General features: G+C 45.3%; 1 protein-coding gene across 1 annotated transcript in view; it reads left to right on the top strand.

Moving 5' to 3' along the window:
* FER1L5 (fer-1 like family member 5) overlaps nt 1–27809 on the top strand; it is a 50874-nt gene that overhangs the window by 6060 nt on the left and 17005 nt on the right. Inside the window, exons 7-21 of the mRNA XM_036888719.2 lie at nt 1739–1867; nt 2864–2926; nt 3549–3599; nt 6865–6895; nt 7478–7593; nt 7824–7947; nt 8388–8440; nt 9649–9717; nt 12234–12277; nt 12370–12452; nt 12530–12624; nt 13505–13633; nt 15220–15397; nt 26459–26583; nt 27410–27510. Coding sequence (XP_036744614.2) covers nt 1739–1867; nt 2864–2926; nt 3549–3599; nt 6865–6895; nt 7478–7593; nt 7824–7947; nt 8388–8440; nt 9649–9717; nt 12234–12277; nt 12370–12452; nt 12530–12624; nt 13505–13633; nt 15220–15397; nt 26459–26583; nt 27410–27510 — 1391 coding nt within the window. The remainder of the gene's footprint in view (nt 1–1738; nt 1868–2863; nt 2927–3548; nt 3600–6864; nt 6896–7477; nt 7594–7823; nt 7948–8387; nt 8441–9648; nt 9718–12233; nt 12278–12369; nt 12453–12529; nt 12625–13504; nt 13634–15219; nt 15398–26458; nt 26584–27409; nt 27511–27809) is intronic.

The raw sequence follows: 27809 nt of genomic DNA, 5'->3' as shown, positions 1-27809 counted from the left end.
CCATGGCCAAGGATCAGAGCTACATGTCCTCAGATCCTCACCACATCTCCGGCTCCTCCATGGGCCATCCCAGGGGACTTCTGCATGTGACTGAAGCTAGAGGCAACTCCAGCAAGGTGACAGGAGGCACTGTCAGCCATGCACCAACGGCTTTTCCCTGGCAGATGCTGGGGGGCAGAGCAGAAGGCCGGGCCCCTGCTCTTCTGGCATCCTCAGAGTCGTGGGCAGCACATGAGGCTAGCTGCACATGGTGAATTAGGTGAACGCCCAGAGGCCGAGGAGAGTTTGAGGGGGTCCACAGGAAGGTCCCCTCTGGAAGCCCCATGCATGGCTTACCACTGCTCTCTGATCCCTAGCCTGTGACCTAACATTTCTGCCATGTTTTGTCTGCTCCCCAGCCTGCCACTTGCTCAGGAGACTGAGAGTCACCCTTGACCACCCCTCTTCCTCACTGCACCCCCAGCACCCATCATCAGCCAAGTCTTAGCCCTTAATTTCACCCACTTCTCCATCCCTGACCTCAACCACCACTGCTTGCCTGAATGACCTCAATAGGCTTCCCCCCAACTCCCAGCTTCCACCTCTCTCCTGTCCATTCTTCAAAGTTGTCTTTCAAAGACATCATTCTTATTATGCCACACACCTCCTAAAAATGTCCCTAAAAATGAGGATAGCCCAATGTCCTCAGGACAAAACCCAAACTCCTTACAATGGGTTCCCCACCCTTGATAACCAAGCCTGCCCCTCCGAGCCACTCTTTCCCCTGCCTCCTCACATTGCTCTAGCATCCTAGGCAATTTGCAGTCCCCTTTCTCAAGCCTCTCCCTCTAGCCGCCAGGCTTTGCACATGCTATTGGCTTGGGAGTACCTCCCCTCTCCCCACTGGCCCATCCCTTGTCACCGGGCTGGTCTGCCACAGGACAGAAGACCAATGTGCCCAAATCACTACTCTTCCTGTGTACTAGTGGTTAGGGCAGAATTCTGACATGAGGGCTGTTTGCCTGGCCCACCATTGTCTCTGATGGTCAGGTAGCTGCATGTGTATCAATCTCTGAAGGACCCCTGGACTTGATGGAGACACAGGTGGCCTCGTGGAGAATGGCTGGACCCACCACCTAGGTTGGGAGAGCTGGATGCTGTTACTACCCATAGTCAGTGACAAGCTCCCACAGCTCCCCCCTGCTGGCCACTAACAAACTCCAGTTCCTTCTACCGCTGGGTCTAAACCAGGCTGGATCTTCTGTGGGCTCCAGCCTTCTCTTTTCTCCCTCCTGCCTTCTAATTCTAGGCCCAGATATCATAGTTCCTTTACTGGGTCTCAGGAAAGTACATAAAAGCAGCAGAAGAAATCACAAATCAGAGATCAAGTCACAGATCCTGGATTGAACTGCATGGGACTTCAGATTTTCAATTCCTTGAAAAGAAAAATTTTGTTAAAAACCTGAGAAACGTTAGACTTTATTCCTTTCTTCTGTAACAAGCCCATACCAATGGAGAAACACCAGGTCCATGCAAGATGAGAAGGGCAAAGTGGAGGTGACAATTCCCGAGGGAGGAGGAGGAGCCAGGCCTTTCCAGGGCTGGTGTTCAGGCAGGCAGAGCCCATTGCCTCCTCACCATCTCTCTGTGCCTCCCCCTTATATCCCTGGTAGATGTTTCTTAGCAGAATATTGTGTCCTTTTAGAGAAGAGTCCCTGTTGCACGCCAACATCCAGTTCCCCTATTTTCTCCCCTGTAGGTCCGAGTGAAGGTGTTTGAAGCCCGACAGCTCATGGGCAACAACATCAAGCCAGTGGTAAAGGTGGTCATCGGAGGCCAGCAGCACTACACACGCATCAAGATGGGAAACAACCCGGTCTTCAACGAGGTGGGCCAGTCCCGGGGCCAGCATTTCCTGCAGGCAGCTGGCAAGCTTGCTTCTTGACTCGCATGTTTGCATTTTGTTTGTTACACAAACGTTTACTGAGCACCGATGGAGGGCTGAGCACTGTGCTCGGCACTGGGAATACAGGTGGAATTATTCGGAGCCCTGCACTGGAAGGGGGATCCCAGCATGTGAACGTGTTGAAATGACAGTGGGGCAAGATGAGTTGACAGCCATCTGGGAATGCTGTTAATGCAGCCATGAAACACAGGCCTAGACCATGTTCACTGTCACTTCTGGAGCCCCAAACTGTAGCACTGTGCCTGATACACAGTAGGCACTTCATAAACACTCATTGAATTAATTGGTGAACAGACCAACAAATGCAAGTTAGAAAGCACAGTGGGGACATAGAGGAGTGGGTGGAAAGGACTCAGGAAAGGCTCCCAAAACCCTGAAGGAAGAGTCTCCCAGGGAAAGAGGGCCAGGGTGGGGAAAGATAACTCAGGAGAAAGGAACAGTGTTTTCAGAGGCCTGGAATCAAGAGGCAGCAGGACTTGCTGGCAGAACTATAGATACGGGTGTGGGTGGATGGGAGTCTGCGAAATGTGTGCCCCATCATGGATGGCCCTTGCGAGCCATGGAGGGACTTGAGCAGGAGAGCGCAGAGCCAGGTTTGCACTGGCTGCAGCAGGGAGCGGCCTAGAGTGACAGACAGGGCAATCCAGGAGGAGGTAGAGGCACGGATCTCCATCCCAGTGCAGCTATCTAGGCCTTAAGTTGCTCATGGCAGGTCCTCCAGGGATCCCCTAGCCCAGCCCTTCATCTGGCAGAAAACCCTGGGGGAGCCTGGCAGGCCTCTGCTTGGAGGAGTGTGAGTGCAAAATGGGCAAATGTTGGGGAAGAAGCCTGCTATTTTAAGCCTTAGGGCTTCCTGAGTCCCTGGGTGAAGTGGTAGAAGAAACGCCATCCATCCCACCCCCATTCTCTCTGCTTCAGACTTTCTTCCAGAATTTTCATGAGGTTCCTGCAAAGTTCTTTGATGAGACCATCTTAATCCAGGTGAGGAGCCCAACAGTTCTGGGAAGTACGTCAGCCCCATAGCCCTCCCTTAAAGCCCATGTCACTTCACATGGTCCTCCTGTCCCCAAGGTGGCATCGCCACCACCTGCCCTCCCCGCAGCTCTGACTCCCCACTCAGTCAACCAGCGGAGGTTAGAGAATGCCAGGTGCTAGGCCCTGAGCCAGGCACTGACACCAACCATGCTGCCCTGCACCACATGCTGGATTCCAGGCCGCCAAAGGACCTCTCAAGTGTCCCCTCAACATGGGGCATTCCACTCCCTGACCAGAGGGAGCCCAGCAACAGTGGTGAATGTGTGTTTATCAGGTGGCTCCTATGTGCCCAGCACAAGGCCAAGGAGAACAAGGGGGCCTCTCTCTTGAAGAGCTCATGTTCTTGGGAACACAGACACATGGAAAACAACCAGGATGGCATGAGTGGAGACGGCTGAGTGTGGCGCTTGGCTTTGTGCTGACCTCTGGGTTGACCAAATGAGAAAACCTATGTGGAAGCATTGAGTGAATCCTGGAGAATCCTAAATGCACCCTTACAATTCCTCCCATGGGAGCGGGGAAATTGGGGCTGTGAATAACTGAGATCTTTCTGCGAATTCCCTTGCAGGTGATGAATTCCTCACTGCTGAGATTCAATGCAGAGATCGGGAGATTCCAAGTGAGCACTGGATAGCAGAGGAAGTTTAGTGAAAAGGTTATATAGAGACCCACCCTAGCCTCCCTGCCTGAGTGTAGGGAAAAGGGCTTGGATTTTCATGCAGAAAGACCCAGATTTGGATCCACCTACCAGCTGGGTGACTTAGACAAGTTATTCTGAGCCTCTACTTCTTCATCTGTAAAATGGAGATAATAATATACTCAACTCATAGGGTCATTGGGCACTAAAGAATGTATAACATTTATAAAAGTGTAGGGTGCCACATTGAATTACCCTCACTTACAATACTATGGACACAACACAAATCACTGCCCCCAGGAAATGGAAGCAGAGGCTCCAAAATAGACAACCTAACTGTGGGAGAAAGATTGCTGCCAGTGAGGACAGAGTAAAATGGTTTGCTTTGGAAAGATACAGACTGAGAGATGAGGAAAGTTTACACAGACAGGAGGAGCTACACTAAGATTGTCCAAAGGCAGGGTTGCCAAATTGGATACAGGATGCCTTGCTAAATTTGAATCTAAACAACAGATACTTTTTAAATACAAATATGTTCCACGTATTGTATGGCTCCTCATGACATACTGCAGGGGATGTATGTACACTAAAAAAGGAGTCAATGTTTATCTGCAAATCTCATTTAAGTATGCGGCTACATTTTAATTTGGTAAATCTGGCAACCAAGGAAAAGGGCCCCACCCTTGGGAAAGGCACACCTAGTACCAATCAAAGAAAGGCTTCTTCCTCCCCCCTTGTAACAAGAACAGTCATGTCCTGCCTGCCCCCAACCAGCCCCAATCTCACCCTCAAAGAAGGCTTAGAAATTAGGATATTCTAGAAAGGTTAGATGGCAGGAAGTCTTCTAACAAGGCCACTTGACAAAGGCCACTGTGCAATTTCCAGACAGTGACCAACAATATGAACTGTTGAATAAGCTATAGAGGTCAGAGAAAATCTGAGCTTTTTTATATACATACTACTTTCTTAGAAAATTTCAAATATACACAAAAATAGAGACTAGCCTCATGAATTCCATCGTCATCACTCAACTTCACCAATTCATTGCCAATGATGTTTTCTCTATACCCAGCCCACTTCCCCTCCCCTACTGGCCTATTTTGAATCAAATCTCAGACATCATATCATTTTTAAACATTTCCTTATGTATCTTTAAAACACAAAAATTTTATTAAGCATAATCAAATACAATGATCACACTTAAAGACCTTTATAATTCCTGGATAGCATTGAATAGTCAGTGTTCATATTCCCCTAATGGTCCGTCCTGAGAATTCCTTTGAGAGTCTGCTCAAATCAGGACCCAAACTAGGCGCCTACACTGCAGTTGGCCGAACTATATTTTTAGGTCTCTTTTCTTCTGTTGGTCCCACTGCCTTTTTCCCCCTGCCATTTATTTGTTAAAGAAATTGGTTGGCTTGTCCTGCAGAGCTTCCCCCAGGCTGGATTTTGCTGATTGCTTCTCCAGGGGATCGGGTCACATGTCCCTCTGCCCAGGTGTTTCCTATCTAGAGGCTTGACCAGACTTGGGTCAATTATTTAGCAAGACAGCTTCAGAACGAGGTACAGAATATCTGTTGGTCTCTCTTTTACGTTGTTAACAGATATTGATCAGTGCCTAGATCTATTGTTTCATTAGGGATGACAGAAATTTGTTTTGTTTTCTTCCAGCTTTACTGAGGTACACTAACATACAATGAATTACACATACTTAAAATGTATAATCTGATAGTTTAAAATATGTTGACACCCTTGAAGCCATTGTCACCAAGATAATGAACATATCTACACCATCACCCTCAAAACCTTCCTTGTACCCTTTTGCAATTCTTCCCTCTCACTCCCATCCTACCCCCTCCCATTCCCAGACAATCAATGGTCTGCTTTCTCTATAGATTGTTTCACATATTCAAGAACTTTATATAAACGGAATAATACAGCATATACTCTTTCTTGTTTGCCTTTTTTCACTCAACATAATGATTTTGAGATTCACCCATGTTGTTGCTTGTATGAACAGTTTATTCCTTTTTATTGCTGGCTAGTAATTCCATTTATGGAGAGACTATGGTTTGTTTATCCATTCATCTGTTCATGGAATTCAGAATGTTTCCAGTCTTTGACTACCGTAAAGCTGCTGTAACAGTGTTGTATAGATCTTAGTATGGATACATGCTTTAATTTCTCTTGAGTAAATATGTAGAAGTAGAATGAGTAGCTTATATGGTAGGTGTATGTAACAGCTAAAGAAAATTCCTAAAAGTTTTTCCCCAAACTATTGACATAGTCCATCTTATTTATTTTAGCCGTTTAAATTATGTGTTGTGGTATCACCTTGTGACTTTAATTTACACTTCTTTGATGACTACTGATGTTCAGCATCTTTTCATGTGCTTATTTGTCATCTCTATATCTTCTTTTGGTGAAGTGTCTGTTCAAATCTTTTGCTCTTTTTCACTGGGCTGTTTGTTTTTTTACTATTGAGTTTTGAAATGTTCTTATATATCCTGGATACAAGTTCTTTATCAGATATGTGATTTGGAAATATTTTCTCCCAGCATACAATTTATCCTTTCATTTTCTTAATAGTGTCTTTTAAAGAGCATAAGTTTTACACTTCATTGAAGTCCAACTTACAAATTTTTCTTTTCAAGATTGTGCTTTTGTTGCTGTATCTGAAAAAAACTTTGCCTTTCCAACCCAAGGGGATAACTGAGTTTTAAAGCAGGCCTAACATGCAGAATTTGAGGATCCTCTATGGAACTTTCAGACTGTGGATTACAACAGTGGCCTGAATGTACTGCAGTGCCTGGCCCACACCCCCCTTCAGGCTTCAGTCAGAATCTTCTCCCAGGGAAAGGAAAAACCCATGGTCTCTTGCTGACTCCTCTCCTGACCATCCTCTTCCCCAGGATGGGAGACACCCCTTCCCCCCAGCCATGGGTTCAGTCAGTGCTGTGTTGGCCAAGCAGAGCTGTATGGTAGTATCATTCAGGATCCTTTTATTCCAGGCCTCCCCACTTACTAGTTGTAAGACTTTGGGCACTTCCTTCAAACTCAGCTCTTCCTCTAACAAGTGGAAGTGATAATCACCAATCACCCAACTTCTGGGTTGTTGTAAAGATTAAAGGAGTTAGGACAGGGAAGTGCCCGGGCCCTGGTGGCTACTGTTGTCATCAGGCTAGCTGGTATTACAAATATTGACCAGAGACCCTAACTAATCCTTACTCCACTCTTGTCTTTACAGACAGATATTGGGTTTATCTACCATTCTCCAGGTAGGTGACAGTAGTTACAAATATGTGTGTCTTCTGAGAAAAACCAGGGCATGTGTTGAAACATCTCAAAATCCCTGTATGTTCAACACATGGGGGGAAGAGTATTCAAGGGTGTGAATAATTTTCTGTATTTGACTTGTCTTATTTTATAATAACATCTTTCTCTGGAAAATGTAAAGCACTTCTTTGGGTTAAATGCTAACCTTTTATTGCAGCCTTGGGTGGAATTTCTGTTTTTTGAGTAGAGGTTCCCACCGTGACCTGGCCATAACAAACATAGTGGTGGAGGTTGGGACTTTGGGTTGGGGAAAATGCTTGCCTCTCAGACCAGGACAGTAACACCAGTAGGTTCCCAGGATGGGAATGAAGGGTCCTTATTTCCAAAGGCAACAGCTAGGAGTCTTGCAAGTGTACTACCTTTGCTAATGGCAGGAATCACTCCCATTTTCCTCTGCTACTGGATTGGAATCGGAATATATGAGATCCATTTCCACACCTCTCTTCCACAGAAACAAAGACTGATTTTAGGGAATCATGATGGAGACTGGAAGCTGGTCTCCCAAAGGCCCTCTGCCCTTCCAGGTCACACACTCCTGAGGAAATGGTTAGGCCTCTGCCAGCCAAATGAGCCCAGCAGTGGCGTGAGAGGCTACCTGAAAGTCACCATCTGTGCCCTCGGTGCGGGAGACCAGGCCTTGGTGAGGCTGCTCGACACCCCAGGAGCATTTCCTAGCCTGGATGCTTCCATGGGGCAGCTGTGGGCCACAAAGTGGCCATTGATCTTCACACCCTTTCATTTGTCCACTGTGTCCCTTCAGTGTGGTCCACCCACCCTATACCAAGGGGAAGGCTGGGGAAGCCAAATCTGGTGGCTTTGGCTGTGACCTCCCTATGACACTGACCCTAGTCAGTTCTCTGGTCTCTCCAGGTAGATCAGAAGCTGCCCTATGGGACTGATGACACCCCTCCTCAGATCTTCAAGTCAACAGTGGTCTCGATGAATGTGGCCTACTTACAGTTCTTCATCTACTGCGCAGAAGACCTTCATCTCAGTTAGAGTCAGGGTGGTGGGGAGGGAGCAGTCTTGAGGTTTTCTACACGGTGGCACCCTGGATTCTCATGGGGCTTCCCTGTTCCACTTTGATCTGAACCTAAGATTTGAGGTGAGGGGAGAGGGGGAGACAGAAATCCACCAAGAATTGCTTTATGAAGGCCCCATGGATACCCTTAATATGGACAATATGCCTCTGACCTTTTTTTGACATCCAGATACAGACTCAAGGTTCCCTATGCCAGTCCCCACCCCAGCTGCCATTAGGTGACACATAACAGCACACAGAGACACAGCAGAGATGGGAGAGGTCTGCCCATGGGCCACCAAACCAAATTGTGGGGAAGGGTTTTAAGTGGTTCTATCACCTCTCCATTTCCTCCTAAAAAAAAAAAAAAAAAAGTCTGCCATCTCAGAAATCTTTTAACTCCCTTTTTACAGAGAAATACTACTCAGTGAGTCCTGTGGTGGAGGTGGAACTAATTGGGGAAAAGGTAAGTGTAGAAAGGGTCTGAGGCTTAGAGAAAGTGCCACCTAGAGAAAAAATTGGGCAGAGAACAGACTGGACTGGTGGGCAGGACCCCAGAAATAGTATAGAGTCCTTCCGTTAATGGGCAATGTGACCCCTTTGGACCAGAAACTCTGGGAAGGTGGGGCCGTGGCTTGCTCACCCCCTATCCCAGCGCTGTGCCCAGTGCCTTGCACGGAGAAAATGCCCACTGGAAGCCAAACATACAAATGCCATGGATGAGTGAATGAAAGAATATACCCTCAAAGAACAACACTGAAACTGTCAGCACCCCCTCTGGGCCTCAGTTTCTTCATCTATAAATTGAAGGTCCTATGCAAGACAGTTGCTGATACTCCATGAACCTCTCGGAACACAGGGAAGCATTTTCCAAAAGGTTATGTCCAAAAAAACGGATCTTGTGTTCAAATTTGGGGAATGCTGGGTTAGAGTTAAATAGGTTTGTCCCAGAATCCATAAACAATTACCTCCACTGCATTTCTACCACAGTCTACCTATTAGAAGTCACTGAACCCAGCCTGTTCATAAGAGGAGGGAGCTTAGTATCTACCTTTCGAAGGGAGGAGTGTCAAAAGGATTTGTGGACGTATTTTAAAACCACCACACTGAGTGTGGGTTGGGTACTATGTATCTAGGTGAGATGCTTGTGGGTGGCCAGTGGCACACATTTTAAAATTTTTTAAATATTTCTCTGTTTTTATTAGTGTAGATCGAAAAGTTTAGCCAGTCCACTAACCCTTGATTTCACTGACATAATTGCTTAGACTAACGATAGGTTTAACAACGAAGTCACGTGATGCTTTGAAAAGGACATGCCGTGGTGTCCTGCTGCCATCAGCATTGTTCTGGCTCTTTTTCTCCTGGGATCTTTGAGTCTGTCTAACAAAATCTATGTGTATGCACTCATATAATAAAGTTAGTAACCCTATATCTATTTTTAAATGAAGTCAACTGAAAGCTGATTTAAGGGAAATTCCTCAGGCATCTGGGTCTGGTAGGCTCAAAAAGGACTGATGTTGCTGCTGAAGGGAAGCCCTCAAAGTGTCTTTAGATCGGGAGTTCCCATCATCAGCGCAGTGCTGCAGACAGCGTCCCCTGGTGGGCAGGACCGGAAGAGCTGGAAGGTGAGGCCCGTGGAGGGAGGCTGACACTGACTGCTTTGGGATGTTCCAGCTCAAGACAAACGCGCTGACCCAAACCGAGAACCCGCTGTGGAACCAGATCCTGACCTTCCAGATTCAGGTAACACTGGCCATCGCGCCCCCTCCCCTCCTCCCACCAAACAAACCGCAGGGAAGCTTGGGTGTTCGTGCGGGGATGGGAACGGAAGGTAGGGGCAGGAAGCATGCGGGCCGTGTGGGGGCTCTGCCTGGTAGGGAGCAGGTGGAAGCCCAGGACACAGTATGGAAAACCTTACTTTATTTATCTGGTATTAAGATATGAGTGGGCCTGACGACTAAACTTTCCAGAAAACATAATCATGCCCTTTCACCTCCATTAAAGAATAATCACTTTAAAAATTCATTCTAAATTATATTATACATTTTCTTATCTTCTATGCAAAGTGCCCTGAATATAATTATAGCTTTGTTGATGGCCTAGAGGCATTATGGGAACATAGTTACGTGGGCTGTTTGTTCCTACCCTAAGCGGCCCCACAATGCTCTTCTTTGTTGGGTTCTGTAGTGTGATTTTTATAGCCTTTCCATCCTCTCAGTCACCTATCAGCAGTGGATGCCAGTTCTCTGGAAGTCCTGGGAGAGCCTTGATTGCCTTTGGCGCCGTGCCAGGCTTCTAAGCACTCTGTGTAAAATAAGACTAAGCAATTCTGAGATGACTTGAGCACTCTCATAACTGCGAGTGCATAGAACTTTGTGTGGCATCTATTCAGGTACCCAGAGGGTGTCTGGTTTTCCTTATACTTACATCAGTGTGAGGGAAATTAGTCAGCGAGTTCCCCTCTACTTGTGGAGCCTCCTTCCTTCTCCTAGAAGCTTCTAAGTCTGTTTCCTGCTGAGTCATAGTTTTTAACTATTTCTCATAATCCCCACCTTCTTGGGTGAGTTTATAGACTCTTAAAGTAGGAAGAGGTTTTAGAGGAGGCCTGGTCTACCCTCCACCCCTGCTCCCTCCCACCTGTTCCCGGCTGTGACTAACCTCATGACTGGGACCCTCAGATGCTCTGTGGATGTTCAAAGCTTGGAAACCCTCCCCCATGTTCAGCTGCCTTCACACTCAAAAACCAGTGGCACAGGCCAGGCACCCCACCATCCCTGAGAGAGGCCTTCCAACATCTGAAGATGTCCAAACGCTCCCTGGACCCTCACCCATTTCACACAGAACACAGTCCCCAGGGGTTGGGGTCATCTGAATCAGGCCTGATTGTCACTAGCCCTCTGGAAATGCAGCAGACAGCTGTGAACCTCACAGTGAAATGGCAGGATGACCACACAGACAGTAGCATCAGAGCCCCAGCAATGTGGGTGGGTGGGGTGGGGGTGCTGGTGTAATTGGGTAAGGGCCCTGGGACAGGAGGGGACCAAGACAAGAAATGGGAAAGGGGGGGAGAAGTCTCAAAACGGTCGATAAAAAGATGGTCCAGCCATGAGTTCCAATTTGGTGGATCCAGAACTTTGGGAGACCTAGATGCCTGATGCCACCCACCCCTCCACTACCAACATCCTTCCTAACCTGGGCCTTTCCTCATCTCTTCCTAACCAGTTATTCAACTGCAAAGCCCTTTCCCTACTTGCCTTCGGCCCCTAGACTGCACAGCAAGGGGAGAGCAGGGAACTAGGAGGACTCATGACCATGCCCCAGGAGCCACTGGAAGGGAGAGGCCCCAGTGAGAGGATTTGGGTCCCAACCAGGCTGTTTTACACATGGATGTTTTTGTTTTTATAATTGAGGGAACCCTATGGCAGGGTGGAGACAAGACTCAGAAGCTTGGGTTCTAATCCTGACTCCACCCCTTACTGTGTGACCTTGAGCAAGTCCCTCTCCCTTTCTGGGCCTCATCCCTCATCTTGTCAACTGGGACAATCCCAGCCCTCACTGGGGTATGGCAGAGTGAATAGGAGCTCTGAGGCTGCTTCAGCCCCTGGATGTAACATGGGAACTTCAGGAACTCAGCCTCTCTGTGCCTCAGTTTTCCTGTGTGAGAATGGGAAAACAGCACCTGGTTGGTGGGGCTGTTCGGGGAATCACTCAGGTGATCCACATGGATCATTCAGCACAGGCCAAGGGACAACAGAAACCCTCCCCAGAGTGGCAGCTATCACTATTTACTCTTTGAAGAGACAGATGTCCTGCTGTTTAAAAGCTAACTGCTAAACGTGGTGAAGACATTCTAGGCCCATGACCTTTCCAGGAGGTGGTTTGGGGAACAGACAGTTGGACCATAGAAGGTGGTGTGAGGACTGAAATCATGGAGTCTCTTGTCAGGGTGGACCCGAGTCTTGTTGGTCTTGAAGCTCATGCAATTCGGGGTCCGTTTTAAGAGCAAGAATATAAAACGATCATGGGACCCAGTTCCACACCTCTCCCAGGGCCTTGCAAGGGGCCCATGCAAGTGGTGCGGGCCCTCAACCACAGGTCCATCGGTTCCCGTGGTAAATACATCTTGCTGTGGCTAAACGGCTCATAGGTAACTGAGCCAGGCCTTGACCCTAACCCAGGATGTCCCAGCTGCTCTCAGTCTCTGCAAGGACCAGACCATCCGAGTGGACACCCACTGCTCTCTCCCTGTCCCCTTGCAGCTGCCCTGCCTCTCCAGCTACATCAAGTTTAGAGTCTTGGACTGGTGAGCAACTGATTGGAGGCTGAAAAGCAGCAAGGGCAGAGAAAATCAGAGCTGGGCCAGTGGCTCAGTCTGCAGAGTGTGTTTCTCTCCAGCCCCAAGGGAAAATGCCAGAATGAGATCGGGACTGTCAGCCTGTACCTCAACCAGATCTCATCCACAGGAGCAGAAATTGAAGGCAAGCAAGCCCCCTAGGCTCCTGCCTCCCATGCCTCTCCCACCTGGACCTGCTCCCTCTCACCTTTTTTCTTGCAGGAATGTACTCTGGTTTCCTCCCCTGCTTTGGCCCCAGCTTCCTTACTCTCCGTGGGGGTAAAAAGGCTCCTTTCAGGATCCAGGAAGAAGGCACTGTAAGCTTCTCATGTCAGCGCTAGGGAACAGTGGAGGTAAAACCCACCATGTGTAAGGCACTGGGGCCTGGGAAATGCCTGAGGAGGTGCGGCCCTGGTTTCTGTCCACGGCATGACAGCAGAGGACTGACTTGCAGCCTGTACATAAATAGCCATGCACATATGGGACATGTGCTGTGGCACAAGACAGAAAGAGATGGAGTGGCCTGGGCAGTCACTGAGCATAGGGCATTGTGATGAGAGCTCGGTAAGATTATCAGCAGGTGGAAAAGACATACCAGACAAAAGAAAAGACCAGGTAAATGTGGAAAAGCACTGAGACATGTAAAACTAGTGAAAAATGCCAGAAAGCCAGCTCCACTTGGCTTAGAAGAAGGGAAGTGGGCCGGGAAGGATTCCGAGTGAGGACAGCTGCGGGCACCAGGACCTGAATGCTGAGAAGTTCACGGGCTCAGTCCATGCTTCTCTCTGCTGCCCCTAAGCCTAGCCCTCCTCTCCTGTGCAGACAGACCTCCCTGGAGGGCCATCACAGCCCCTAATACAGGCCAGGGGAGCATTCTAATTGGCCTCTTTAGGTCACATGTGCTCCCCTTGGCCCAATCACTGTTGCCAATGAGGCGGGGCATGCCTGGGTGCTTCAAGTGGGCTGGCGGGTAGATTCCTGAAGAGGAGGAGGGACCTAAGGGTGTGGAAGAGGGGTCAGGGCCAGAGGCTTCCAGGCCACACCTGGGATTTCTGGACATCCGCCCTGGGACTGTAGTTGGTCCTAGTCAAGAAGTTACTAGACAGCCCTGACCTCCCTGCAGAGGTTTCAGGGGAGCTTTGCCTGCCCTTCTTCCTCTCATGCCTTCTCTTGGTGTTTTCCTCCCTACTTCCCTAGAATACTCCCGACTCTGCTAAGGATGGTTTAGCTTATCGAGGCCGAATCTTCCTGGAGTTAATAACCCACTTCAACTCCCAACGAGAATTTAAGATCAAGGACCTCTCCCAAGAAGTGACCAGCATAGAGGTAACCCCAGGAAACAGGTAACCCAGGGAGAGAGTCCCTCTGCCTGCCTCATCTACTGCGAACCCTGTTTCTGACACTGCAAGAGCCACAAGCTGAATGCGCTATGAGTGCCTGAGGCTCGGCGAAGCCCCAGTGGGGGCTTCGTGCTGTGCCAAACCCCAGGAGGTCAGGGGACCCAGTAAAGACAAGATTAGGTTTCAGTTTAAGAAATGTGAAATCTATTTAAGGAGAAAAGAGCTTAAAGAGTCTGGATTTCTTCCTGAAGGCAGGGGAGGGCCATTGTTAAGAATAGACTAGAGGGGAGTGAGGTGGGGCACCCACTCAAGAGAAATAGGGTCACAGTCACAGGAGAGTGGAGCTGGACAGGAGGGGGCAGGTTCCAGAGACCCTCTAGGGGACGGACTAACCAGAGGCACTGACTAGCAGGACTTAGGAAGTGGGACCAGTTCCCCTAAGGTGATACCCATTTTCTTCCTCAAGTGGGAAGGGTGGCATGCATCAATAAAGGCTCCCTGAAGGAGGAGCAGGTCTGGGGGAGATGATGAATCCCCTTTGACATGTGCTTATGAGACCTCCACCAGTCCCCAGGCTGTAGACAGATGAGTGTGCCATCAACACACCAGGATCTGAACCCGTGGTTGTGAAGGAATTGGCCAGGGAGAGAAAAAGTGAAAGGACACCACAGCTCAAGAGGCAGGTGAAGGAAGGGGAGGGCTTGCAGAACTGACTGAGGAGGAGTCTGCAAGGGGAGCACTAAGCAGCCTCTGGAGCAGAGTTGCAGAAAGGAGCCATCAGCCATTTGAATGTAGCGGAGAGAAGGGTGAGGACTCCAGCGTGTCCACTGATTATTAGAAAGGCATGGGTACCCTTGGTCAGGACAGAAGCCAGGCCACTGCAAGTGGGAGGGAGAGTTGCATATGGTGCAGAGAGGCAAGTGCAGAGAACTTGGGTGGAAAGTGGAAGGAGACAAAACCAGGTGGTAGATAAATTGGGGCCCAGAGGGGAGAAAGTGGGTTATTTTTTAAGATGGGGGACCTGAGCCAATGAACAGAATGGAACAACGCAAGAGTAGGGCCAAGGTTGGGAACAGGAGAGGGGATCAAGCATGACGGATGGAGGACCCCGGGCAGATGTGAGGCATGGTGGGAGGAGGGAGCTTGAGAAGGGCAAAAGCAGATGCATGTGGGTGCAGCCTTTACCACATTCAACTGCCCACACTCGGTCTCCTCCAAAAAGGGCATTTAGGCAGAAAGGGGAGGGATAACCTGGCCCAGCTCAGAGCCCAGCCTGATCAGGGAGAAGACCCTCCTGCCCAATTTCAGGAGGGAAGGAACCAGACCTGGCTGGGTGGAGGGGACCAGGTGATGGAGGTCCTGGGAGGAACCCCCCTGGACCAGCCAGGTGAATGGGATCAGGCAGGACTTTGAGAGGAGGCAGGGGTCCAGTGATGGTCTAGCTCACCCTAAAGAGAAGCAAAGATGGCTTTTGAAAGGAACAGGCACCTCATCCTTGCCTCCCTGCCTGACTCTATAGCCTTGTTCATCCCTTCTCTTATGTACTGGGATGTGGGGGGATTATTGTTTTAGAAGCAGCAGAATCGCCAGAAGTATGGGCTGTGTGTCATCTTCCTTTCCTGTACCATGATGCCCAACTTCAAGGACCTGATCCAATTCGAGGTCAGCATGGGCCACTATGGAAACAAGATGGACCTGAATTACAAGCCTCTTGTCTCAACCACACAGTACAGCCCAGTGATATATGATGGTAACAGATCAACCAAAGAGCAGAGAGCATCCACTCCCTGCCAGGCTCTGTGTTTGGCCCTTTTGAGGGTATTAGCTCATGGAACATTCATAGGCATTGTTAACCCACATTGCACACTCAGGAAAATGGGCTTCAGGGAGGTAAAGTCACCTGCCAAACATTGCACACTAGTAGGTAGTGAACCCACAACAAGAGTTGAAACTAGGTCTTGACGATATGTCCTTCTCTGTTACATTCCACAGTACAATGTTCCAGATGCCATCTTCTCCCCTACTACTGAGACCCACGCCCCCTATCCATCCATCCATCCATGCATCTACCATTCACGACTCATCTGCCCACCTTCTATCCATCCATGAATCCACTTATCCACCCATTCATCCATTCATCTCCCACCCATCCACTGTCCCAAATACCCAACCAACCACCCATCCATCCAGTATATACTCACTGGGCACCTAGAGTGAGCACTGTAGAGTAGCATTCCCAGAGTACAGTCCCTGGCCAGCAGTATCCATATCACCTGGGGACTGTTAGAAATGCAGATTCTTGGCCTCATGCCAGTCTTACAGAATCAGAACACCTGGGGATGGGGCCCCACAATCTGTGTTTCAGCAGGCCCTGCTGGTGATCCGGATGCATGCTAAGGTTTGAGAACTGCTGTTCTAGAGGAATACTGTCTCACTTGCATCTTATCACCCACTGAGAGCCTTTCTTTGCATCCCACTTCTCATCCTGTTTCTTCTAAGAGCAGCTTTATTGAAATATAATTTACACACCATACAATTCATCCATGTAAAGTTTTTTAGGATATTCACAGAATTGTGCAAACGACACCATGGTCAATTTTAGAGCATTTTCATCACCTCAAAAAGAAACCCTGTACCCACCAGCGGCCACCCTGTGCTTCTCTCTTATCTTCCCAGCTTTGGCTACCATTCATCTACTTCCTGTCTCTAGACTTTCCTATTCTGGACATTTTATATATATGGAGTCACACAAATGTGTTGCTTGGTGGGCTGGCTTCTTTCACTTAGTATAACGTTCTATTTGTTTTTAAATTATGAATATATACAAAAAGTATATTAAATGTACATGTGTACATGTACAGTTTAAAGAAGAATAATAAAATGGGTACCCATGAACTCACCACCCAGCTTAAAAGACAGAAAATCTTAGAAGTCCCTGTATGTCCTTCCCAGATCCATTTATCCAAGAAATAACCACTATCCTGACTCTTGTAATAATCGCATCCTTGCTTTTCTTTTTAGTTTTTTACCCCTGTGTATGCAACGCTCAACAGCATATCATTTTTGCACCTTCTAATACAAATAGAAACTTTCAGCCTGTATTTATCTGTTTTGCATCTTTTGCTCAATATTACATTTTTTTTATGTTGGTATGTGTAGCTAAAGCTCTTTTCATTTCTGTATATATTCCACTGTATGATTAGACCACAAATTATGTGGTATATGTAGACATTTAGATTGTATCTTTTTTCCTACTACAATAATTTTGTTCCTAACATTCTTGTACATGTCTCCTGGTCACTAAATTACATATCCAGGAGTGGAAGAGAAAGTCAAAGCAAAAGTAATTATACCAAATTACACTCTCATCAGCATAATATAAGAATCCCTATTACTACTGTGTGTTCTCACCAGTACTTGATGTTGCCAAGCCTTTTAATTTTTACCAATCTGATGGATGTAAAATGCAATCTCATAAGTCCTTGATTTGCATTTCCTTGATTATAAATGGTTGAGCATCTTTTTATGTGTTCACAAACATTTGTCTTTCCTCATCTATAAAAAGCTTATCAATATCTTTTATCCATTATTATCTTTGGCTGATTTGTACATTATCTTGTACATTATGTACAAATTTGTACTGATTCGTACATTATTTTTCCTGGGAACAATCTTTGGTCAGATGTGTGTGTTGTAAATATCTTCTGCATATTTGGGGCTTTTCATTCTCTTACTGCCAATTGAGGTATTATTTATAAACAATAAAATGCACAGATTTTAGGTGTACAGTTAGTTTGATGAGTTTGGACAAATACATACACCCATATAGCCATGGGTAGAAAGTTCCATCAGCCCAGAAAGCTGCCATGTGCCTCTTTTCAGTCAATCTCCTCCACCCCTGTTGGCAATCATTGTGTGCTAGGACTAAAGATTTGCTTTGCTGTTCTACAACTTCATATAAATAAAGTCATGCACATAGTACTCTTTCTATGGCTGCTTTAGCTCAAACATAGTGTTTTATATATTCATCCACGGTATGGCATATATCAGTATTTTGTTCCTTTTTTTCTGATAGTACTCCATTATATGAATATGGCAGTTTATTTATACATCCCCCTGTTATGGGACTTTGGATTGATCCAAGTTTTGTAGTATGGATAAAGCTGCTACAAACATTCTTGTACAAGTACTTTGTGGAAATGTGCTTGCACTTCTCTTGGGTAAATACCTAGGAATAGAATTAGGGTTTTAAAGAAAATACCTAACATTTTTCCAAAGTGATTGTACCATTTTATACCCCCACAGCAATGTCTGAGAGTTCCATCTACTCCACAGCCTTGCCAACTTTTGGTATTGTCAGCCTTTTTTATTTGAGTCATTCTAGTGAGTGGACGTTGTACCTAACTGTAATTTTGATTTCCATTTCTCTAACCACTGATGATTCTGAGCATCTTCTCATGCTACATAATTTTTCCTCATGAAGGCACTGTTAAGTCTTTCTCCTGTCTTTCATTGGGTTGTTGGTCTTTTTATATTGTATTCCAAGGTTCTTTTACATTTTGGATACAAGTCCTTTGTCAGATACGTTTTTGCTAATATTGCCTTTCATTCTGTGGCTTGACTTTTCAATTTCCAAGCAGCATCCTTTGAAAACCAAACATTTCTAATTTTGATTAAGTCCAATTTGTTGATTATTTTTTCTTTTATAGTAGTTCATTATGTGGTCTAAGAAATATTTGTCTACTGAGAGATCATGACAATAATTCTGTAGGTTTCATTCTACAAGCTTTATAGTTTTAGCTTCTTTGTTCAGGTTCATAATCTAACTTGACTTAATTTTTGGTATGGTGTGAGGGAGGGGTCAGGATTCTTTTTTTCTGTGCATATATCTAATTCCGCACTCTCTGCTGAAAAGACTATTCATTTCTACATTGAATTACTTTGACACCATTATTGAAAATTAGCCATATATTGTGGGTCTCTTTCTAGATTCTCTATTCTATTCCATTAACCTACTTTTCTATCTTTATGTCAATATCACACTTCCTTGGTGACTGTAGCTCTAAAGCAAGTGATGAAATCCATAGTTAGTCCTCCAACTTTGTCATTTTTTTTTTTACAAATAATACAATTTCTGGCTATTCTTATTCCTTTCCATTTTCACGTAAGTTTTAGTATCAGCTTGACAATTTCTGAAAAAAAAGCTGCTGGAATTTTCTCATCCTCTTTTGTTTTTAATCAAGTGCTTTTTGTTTTGTTTTGTTTTTAGTATTGCATGCTCTCTTGTCTATTGACTTCTGGCTATACATCTTTGGATTCTTTTCAGTGGCTGCTTAAGGGATTATAATACTGATCCTTAATCTACCTTGAGTTAATATTATACCACTTCAGTATATAACTGTTACAATAGTATAATTGCATTTTCATCTTATCTTTGCTACATATTCTGGCATTGCTTTACTACTATTTCGTTTAGGATTTTTTTCGTCTATATTCACGAAGAAGATTGATCTGTAATTTTTCTTAAACTGTCCTTGTTTGGTTTTAATATCAAAGTTATGACAGTCTCATCAATAATTGAGTAGCATTTACTCCTTTTACTCTCTAGGAACATTTAAGTAAGTCTGGAATCATCTGTCCTTGAAAATTTTGGTAGAACTCACCTCTAAATATGAACCTGGTGATTTTTCCTGCGATTATTTATTTGTTTATTTATACTGTAAAACCAACTTATTGAAGTCCCGGGCATTTTTGAGATTGGCCAGGAAAAAGAGTAATATGAAGGGGAAAAAAGGCCCTTGAATAAGGTGAGGGAAAAAAAGGGTCTCCATCATTTAGTAATGTCTGCAAAGAGGAGGATCCTGTAAAATATTGTGAGGAGCATATGTGATGAGTCTGAAATGTTTTTGAGATAGCCAGTTGAACTGATAGGGGCAGTTGAATTTAACAAATAATTCTCTCCTACTGTCCCCACATCCATACTTGAATTACAAATAACATTTTATTTTGTGTACTATATGACTAAACAAAGTCCTGCAATTATTTAAATACAGATTTTACTTTGTGATTATTCAGCTTTTCTCTCGCTTTTTAAATTAATTTAATATATTTAATTTTTCTAGGAATTTATAAGTTTCATCTAAATTTTCATATTTTTCAGCATAAAATTCTTCATAATATCTTTATATTTTTTATTGTGGCAAAATATACATAAAATTTACCATCTGAACCATTTTTAAGTGTATAATTCAGTGAGATTAAGTACAGTTGCAATGTTGTATAACCATTATCACTATTTCTAGAACCCTTTCATCATCCCAAACAGAAACTCTACCCATTAAGCAATAAATCCATTCTTCCCCCTCCCCTTGGCCCCTAGTAACCTCTGTCCTAGTTTTTGTCTCTCTGAATTTGTCTATTCTAGTTAACTCATCTATGTGGAATCATATAATATTTGTTCTGTGTGTCTGACTTATTTCACATAGCATAATGCTTTCAAGGTTCATCTATGTTGCAGCATAAGTCAGAACTGCCCTCTTTTTTATAGCTAAATAATATCCTGTTGTAGGTACATATCACATTTTATTTATTGGTTCATCTGTTAATGGACACTTTGGTTGTTTCCACCTTTTGGTTATTTGAATAATGCTGCTTTGAACACTGGTGTACACATACCTGTGTGAATCCTTGCATTTAATTATTTTGGGTACATACCTAGGAGTGGAATCACTCGATCATATGTTAATTCTGTTTAACTTGTTGAGGAACTATCCAGCTGTTTTCCACCATAGCTTCTCATTTTTATCTGCTTAATGTCTGCAGTGTCTAAAAACATCTCCCTTATTTTATTCTTTGTGGGGGTTTTGTGTATGTGTGGAGCTTCTTTCTTTTTTCCTGGTAAGTCTTAACAGACTTTTCCAGTCTGTCACTATTACAAGTAATGCTGCCAAGATGTGGTCTTACTCATAAGTTATTTCACACAAATCAGTGTATCAGTAGGATAAATTTCCCAGAGTAGAATTGATCACAGTGCACTTACATTTTGGCAGATACTGCAAAACTTCCCTCTGTGCTGCTGGTCCTGTTCCCATTTGCTCTCTGCTCTTCCAGCACAGAGAGGCCTTTCCATGCTCTGCTCTACACCAACCTTCATTCTTGCTTCCTTGCTGTACTCTCTAGCTCATGGACTGGACACCTGCAAAACACATTTCCCAGAGCCCCTTGCCAGCAGGTAGAAGGGGAGATACTGTTGTTCTCTTCCATTGCACTCTCTCTCTCCCTCTCCCTGATTCAGGAGGCATCTCTGGAAGTAGCTCTACCCCTTCAGAGATACCAGCTTTGGCTGCCTGCTCCTTCATGGTTCCAGCCTTAGCCAGGCAGCCCCTCCTTTGCAATTTCACTACTTGTTGGGTGTCACCTGCTTGGTGGTTCCAGCACCTGGGCAGCAACCTCACTGATGCAGGCTGTGGTTGTGCACCTGCCTCTGGTCATGCCACTGCCAGTCTTTGTTGCCCAAAGAGTATAGCTTCTTCCTCCTGATATGAGGCTCTCAGCAACCTCACTTTCCCCTTTTTGATTCCTGGCCCTTTCAACACATTTTCTCTAGCAAATCCCATCTCTTTCAAATATCTGGCATGGTCTTGTTCTTTTCTTGGCTGGACCCTTACTGTTAATCCTCCATAAAGTTTGTATCATTCTACACTCCCACCAGCAATGTGTGAGAGCCTTCCCAAATTCTGGTATTAACTTTGGGATTTTTGCCAGTCAGATAAGCAAAAAACGTCATTTAGGTGTAGTTCTAATTTGTATTTCCCTCATTATAAATGAGGTTAGACATTTTTTGTATGTTTAAAAGTCATTTGTATTTCCCTTTCTGTTAATGGTTTATATAATTACCTTTTTTATTCTATTGGGATGTCAGTCATTTCCTTATAGATTTCTAGGATCCCCTCCACATATTAGGGAGATTAGGACTTTGTGAGATGAGCTGTTAATATATTTCCCATATTTGTCTCCTATCTTTGCTCATGGTGTTTTGGGGATTTTTTCCTATTTAGACTTACTTATGGACTCAACCTTTTTCTTTTATGGCTTCTGGATTTTGAGTCATAATTAGAAAGGTCTTTTCCACTCCAAATTTTTTAAGGAATTCTCTGTTTTCTTTCAGAAGTTTATGGTTTCTTAAAATTTCAAAACTAGTAGCTTTTCTCTTTCTGATATTTTTTTCCCTACAAATCTCTTGATCTTTTTGTCCAGCTGCCCAAAGATTCTTTATCTTGAAAGTCCAGTAACCACACTAAGACATGTTTAGGTGCTGCTCCTTTGGGATCAGTTTTCCCTGGCATATAGTGTACTCTTTCATATGTAGATTCATGTCTTCTTTTATTTTGTTGGTAATTTATTTAGTGGTATAATTTGCATATCATAAATTTCACTTGTTTCAGACAACTCAGTGATTTTTCAGTGAGTTTACAGGGCAGGGCAGCCATTGCCGTGCCCCATCTTAGAACTTTTCTACGTCCCTTAGAAATCTTTCATGCATGTTTATAGTCATCCTCTCATTCCTATCTCCAAGTCCACACAACCACTAGTCTACTTCTGTCTCTGTATATTTGTTTTTCCTGGACATTTCATGTAAGTGGAACCATACAATATGCGATCTTTTGCACCTGGCTTCTTTCACTTGGCATAGTGTTTTTGAGGTTTATTAGTGGTGTGGCATGTTTTAGTACTTCATTCCTTTTTATTGCCAAGTAGTATTCCACCATACAGATATACAATTCATCATTTCTTAATCTATTCATCAGTTAATGGACATTATTTCCACTTCAGCTTCTTGTCTCTTATGAGTAAAGCTGCTGTGAATGTTTGTGTACAAGCCCTGTGTGGATGTATGCTTTTGTTTCTCTTGGGTAGATACTTAGAAGTAGAATGTCTTTTTAAGAAACAGCCAAACTTTTCTAAAGTGCCTGTGCCATTTTATATTTCCCCTGCAATGTATCATGGTTGCAGTTTCTCCACATCCTCACCAATGTTTGCTATTACTTCTTTTTTTATTGTATTTATTATTGTGGGCATGTATATCATTGTGGTTTTAATTTGCATGCCCTTAACATCTAATGCTGCTGATCATCTTTTCCTGAGCTCATTAGCCATTCATATATCTTCTTGGTTGATATGCTATTCAAATCTTTTGCCCATTTTTTAACTGGGTTGCTTGTCCTCTTATTTTGGGATTTTAAGCATTCTTTATATATTCTGGATACAAGTACTTTATCAGCTATATGATTCATAAGTAGTCTGTGGCTAGTCTTCTCATTTTTTTAATGGTGTCTTTTGAAGTGCAAACATTTTTAATTCGCATGAAGTCCAATTTTTTTTTCTTCTGTGGTGTCACATCTAAGAACTCTTTGCCTAACCCAAGGTCATCAAGATTTTTTCCTATCTTCTAAATTTTTATAGTTTTAGTTCTTACATTTAGCTCTATGATCCATTTGTAATTAATTTGCATATAAATACCCAGTTTATCAAGCTCATTTGTTTAAAAAAAACTATGCTTTTCCTATGTGTGTTCATAAATTATATTTTAAAATATTCTATTCCATCGTTTAGATTTTTTTCTTTAGGGGCTCTATTTATGGGTTTAACAATGCTCCTTGATTTTCTTCTCTTTCATTTTCTCCCTGATCCTTTTTGACTCTATTTGCATTCTATTTTGGCCACTTTTCTTATTTCTATCCTTATTTCTATGCCTGTCACTGAATTGTCTGCCAGGTCTAATCTCCCATAGGCTTCTTTTTCTGTTGTCTTCCTTGCTATGCCGTTCTTATTTTCTTTTCTTCTTGTTTTCTGGGGTTTGCCTGTTCACATTTCCTTGTGTGAGCCTGAGTTACTTCTGGGAGTGTATTTTTGCTGGCACTTTCTGCACTTCACTCCCATCAAGCTGTGCTTCCAGCTGTCTGCTTTGCTGCTCACTTCCCCCAGGTGGCTTCTGTTACACTCCCCCTCTTCAGGCTTCGAGGGCAATCGTGGTTGCATTAGGCAGTCCTTAGGTATATTAGAATCTGCACATTATATCTGTCGCCTTGTTTTGCTGAAAATGGAGTTATTTTCCTTCTTGTTTCATATGCTATCCTAGAGGAGAAACAAATTGCCATCTTGTGCCCCCACGCTCATATCTGAGAACCCTAGTCAGGGATCTCTGCTTATGTATCATCCTAATAACTCCCTCTGGCCACAGCCAGACACTGGTATCTTCCAATAATGCTAGAAAATTATGAGATATTTTCTCTTTGAAAATCACCTCTCCCCCTGGTCTCTTATTTTTCCTTCTTGAATTCACTCCATCCTCTGTGAAACTTCTTGCTCTGTTCTTCATATTTTTAAACCTCACTTCCATATGCTTCATCTCTCTGGGCTGCATTTTGCATAGTTTCTTGTAGAGCTCCTAGGAAATGTCCTGAGTAACCATGCTATTTAAAAATGTGGGCATCTCCTTCTCGCTGTCCCCCACTGTAGTTTCTCCACACATTTTCCACCATTTGACACTCTGTAGTTGGATGTATTTTGTCTTTTTTTGCTAGTTTTAAAATTCTTAAATAAACTCCTGATGTGAGCATAACATACCTATGGAAAAGTCCACAAACCAAAGTGTCCAGCTCAAGGGATCACCATGAAGCAAATAGATCTACATACCAACATTCCTAAACCGTGAAACAGCGCCAGCCTGCCAGAGGCCTGGGAGCCCCTTCACTCCCACCCACCAAGGGCAGCCAGTCTCTTAACCTCCAATTGTTTTGTCTGGTTTTTAACTTTACATAAAAGAAATCGTAACATGTAGTCTTTGGTGTCTGTCTTCTTTAGCTCACCATTTTATTTGGGAAATGCATGCATGAACCCAAGTGACTGTAGCTCATTTGTTCTCCTTGATGTATTCTGCTATATATGTAGTCTGTAATCTATCCCTCCTACTGGTGAGGGGAATTTTTGGTGGCTTCCAATTTTGGACTATTCTGAATAGTGCTGCTATGGCCATTTTTCCACATGTCTTTGATAAGGCCATGTATACCTTTCTATTGGCTGTGTACCTAGGAACGGAATTGCTGGGTTAGAGAGTAAGTGTATTGATTTTAAGCTGCTTGTTTTCTTGGAACGATACCTGTGGGAATCCTTGGGGACTTGACTAAAGTTTTATTCCCAGAGAGGATTTATCTTTCCTCCCTCCAGTTACCCGGGGGCACTGCCAACCAAAGTCTACTTTAAATTTTCTCCAGACCACACAGGCGGCATGAATGCAGAATACAGCCTGCACAAGGCCCCACTTTTGTGATTAAGAATTTTCGGGGAAGTGTCCTGCCCCTTCTCCCTGCAGCCATGCTAGAGATGGGTTTCCTCACTGTCGTCTTCTCTGTGGTGGATTATTTCTCACTGACTGAAGGTTTAGGGTTTGGAGTGCCAGCTTTGCATGGCATATGAGTTTGTTAGGGCTTCCATAACAAAATACCACAAACAGGGTGGCCTACATCAACAGAAATGTATTCTGCCCCTGCTCTGGAGGCTGAAAGTCCAAAACCTAGGCGTTGGCAGGTAGGTTCCTTCAGATGGGTCCGCGGGAGCATGGCTCCTGGCACTGCTCCTGTTTCTGGTGGTCACCTGTGATCCTTGATGCTCCCTGGCTGGGAGCCGTGTCCCTCCGTCTCTGCCTACCTCTTCACACCGTGCTCTCCCTCTGTCCTTGAGTCTTTGAATGGCCGTCATATCTCTGTGTGTCTCCTCTTCTTACAAGGACACCGGTCATATGGGGTTAAGGGGCCACACTACTCCACTGTTACCTCATCTTAACTAATTATGGCTGGAACGACCCTATTTCCAAATAAGGTTACACTCTGAGGCAGTGGGGGTTAGGACTTCAACGTCTGGATAGGGGACACAGTTCAGCCCATAGCACATGGGTCTCCTGTCAGAGTGCCCACCTTGGGCGGTGCAAGGCTCTCTCTCCTGACTCCTGTGCCCCAGCTGCTGTCAAAGAGAAGTGCAAGTTCGGCAAGATTTGCCAGAAACTCAGAGGATACAAGTCAGTTTTGCTCTGCTTGCCCCACAGCTTTTCTGCTTCTGCTTTACTTTTGGCTTCTGTGGATTTCTTTCTTTTATGTCAACTCAGGAATACATCTCAGAAAAATGATCCATGATGTTTCATCTTGCTTTTCCTCCTCGTTTCACTAAGGAACATCGCTGGGGAACATGGTCTGCCATGCCCATCATTGGCTTTGTCTGTACTTACTCCCTTGACCCTGTTCCTCAGCACAGGCAGGCCCTTTATGTGAGATATGTGCCCACCCCAACCACCCCGCATCTCCTCCTGAGCCCAGCAGCCACTCCTCCACCTCACAGACCACCCAGAAGGGAGGCCTACCTCGAGGCATACCCCTGCTTTGGCATCTTGCCTGAAGTTAAGGGTGTGGGGTTCTGGAGCTAGATGTGTGCATTACAACCACCTGGCTGTGCCACCACAGGCAAACTACTTTCCATTACTAGCCTGGGTTTTCCCACCTGTAGACTGGGGACCCTGGAAGGCCACGTGACACACCGAGCGCAATGGGTACCTGGTAAGGCCGTGTTCACTGAGGGGCATGCCTTCTCACTCAGCCCTCAGCCCTCCCTTGGGCAGGAAGGGTATGATCAGGATGATTATAAGCAGATCACACCCCTGAGGAATGAAGCAGCTCAGGGAAGGTCCTCTGAGGGGGCACAGTGAGGGGAGGCCTTCCAGAGCCCCTCACATACCTGCCCTGCATGTGTCTCTGTGTCTCAGGGAACATCTACCATTATGTGCCCTGGTACAACACCAAGCCAGTTGTGGCTGTGACCTCCTACTGGGAGGATGTCAGCTTCCGCATGAACTGCCTCAACCTCCTCCACTTCACTCGGGACCGCCTGGTGAGTGGTGCTGGAGGGGGCACAGGGAAGGACCGGGATCACTGGAGGAGGCGTGGGAAAATGAATCACAGTCATAGGAAACCCATCCTCAGCCCCCTCATGCGTTCCACACTGCTAACCAAAGTGTCAGGCCTGAAAACACGAACATGAATAAACACAACCCTGTCCTCACCATCTGGGAAGTTGGATGTGCAGATAGTTACAGTGCAGTGCAACTAGGCTGCAGTGGAGATGCAGGTACCAGAGCCACAGGGAGCAGAGAGATTCAGGGTAGGGGAGGGCAGATGAGAGGATAGTCATAGGAGGTGTTTGAAAAGGAGGTGACATTTGAGCAGTCTTGTAGAATGAGGAGTTTGCTGGGTGCGTGGTGGGGGATGCAGAGAATGGAAAAATGTTCAAAGCCATGGTGATGTGAATGTCAGGGGTGGCGGGGACCTGAAGATGATGTGGAATAAGGCCAGAGAAGCTGGGAAGGGTCAGATTACAAAAGGTCTTAGGTGTCTGTTAAGAAAGGAATCCACTCAACAATTTTAGGTAGGAGAGCCACCTCAGACATGACTTGTGCCTACAGAAGGGAAGCCTAGGGTCAAGACCTCCACAGTCCCACCCCATCCTGGCTCCCTCCTGCCATCCATTTCTTCTGTTGGGTAGTGGGGAGTGTGTGTGGGAATCTCAGCCTTGCAAAGGCATGTAACAGCTTTGGACTGACATCCCTAGGTCACCCCTCAAAAATCCCCAAGTCCTGGGAAAACATCTGGGTCTAATCAGCCCTGTAGCCTGCCCTGGGAACCCCATGCTCACTTGCAATTTCTCTCCTGCTGGGCAGAAAGCCAATCTGGACACCCTGAGATCTATGAGGAATCCAAGGGACCCAGCCTTGCTCCCACAGTGGAAGAAGCTGCTGAGGGAGCTGGCAGAGGACTGCAAGTAGGCATGGGGCACTGCTCGGGGCTGGGGGCTCAGACCTGCACCCTACAGAGCAATCTCCACCACCACCCTCCCCTCTCCACCTCCTCAAGAAACACGGCTCTGCTCAGATCCCTCCCCAGCTTCAACCCAAACAACAGAGCTGCTTTGCTCCCACTCTGGCCCTCCAAGAAATGGTCCTGACCTTCCACACCCAGCATTGTCCCTGCTGTCCACACACACACCTGATGCAACTACCAAACCAAGTCTCTCCCGGTTATCCAGACAAGCTGCGTTTGCTTCTGGCCCACACCTTTTCC

Source organism: Manis pentadactyla, chromosome 2 (genome assembly GCF_030020395.1).
Source record: "Manis pentadactyla isolate mManPen7 chromosome 2, mManPen7.hap1, whole genome shotgun sequence".
NCBI classification, from domain to species: domain Eukaryota; kingdom Metazoa; phylum Chordata; class Mammalia; order Pholidota; family Manidae; genus Manis; species Manis pentadactyla.
Note: the sequence above shows the minus strand (reverse complement) of the source record. Positions and strands in the feature narration are given on the sequence as shown.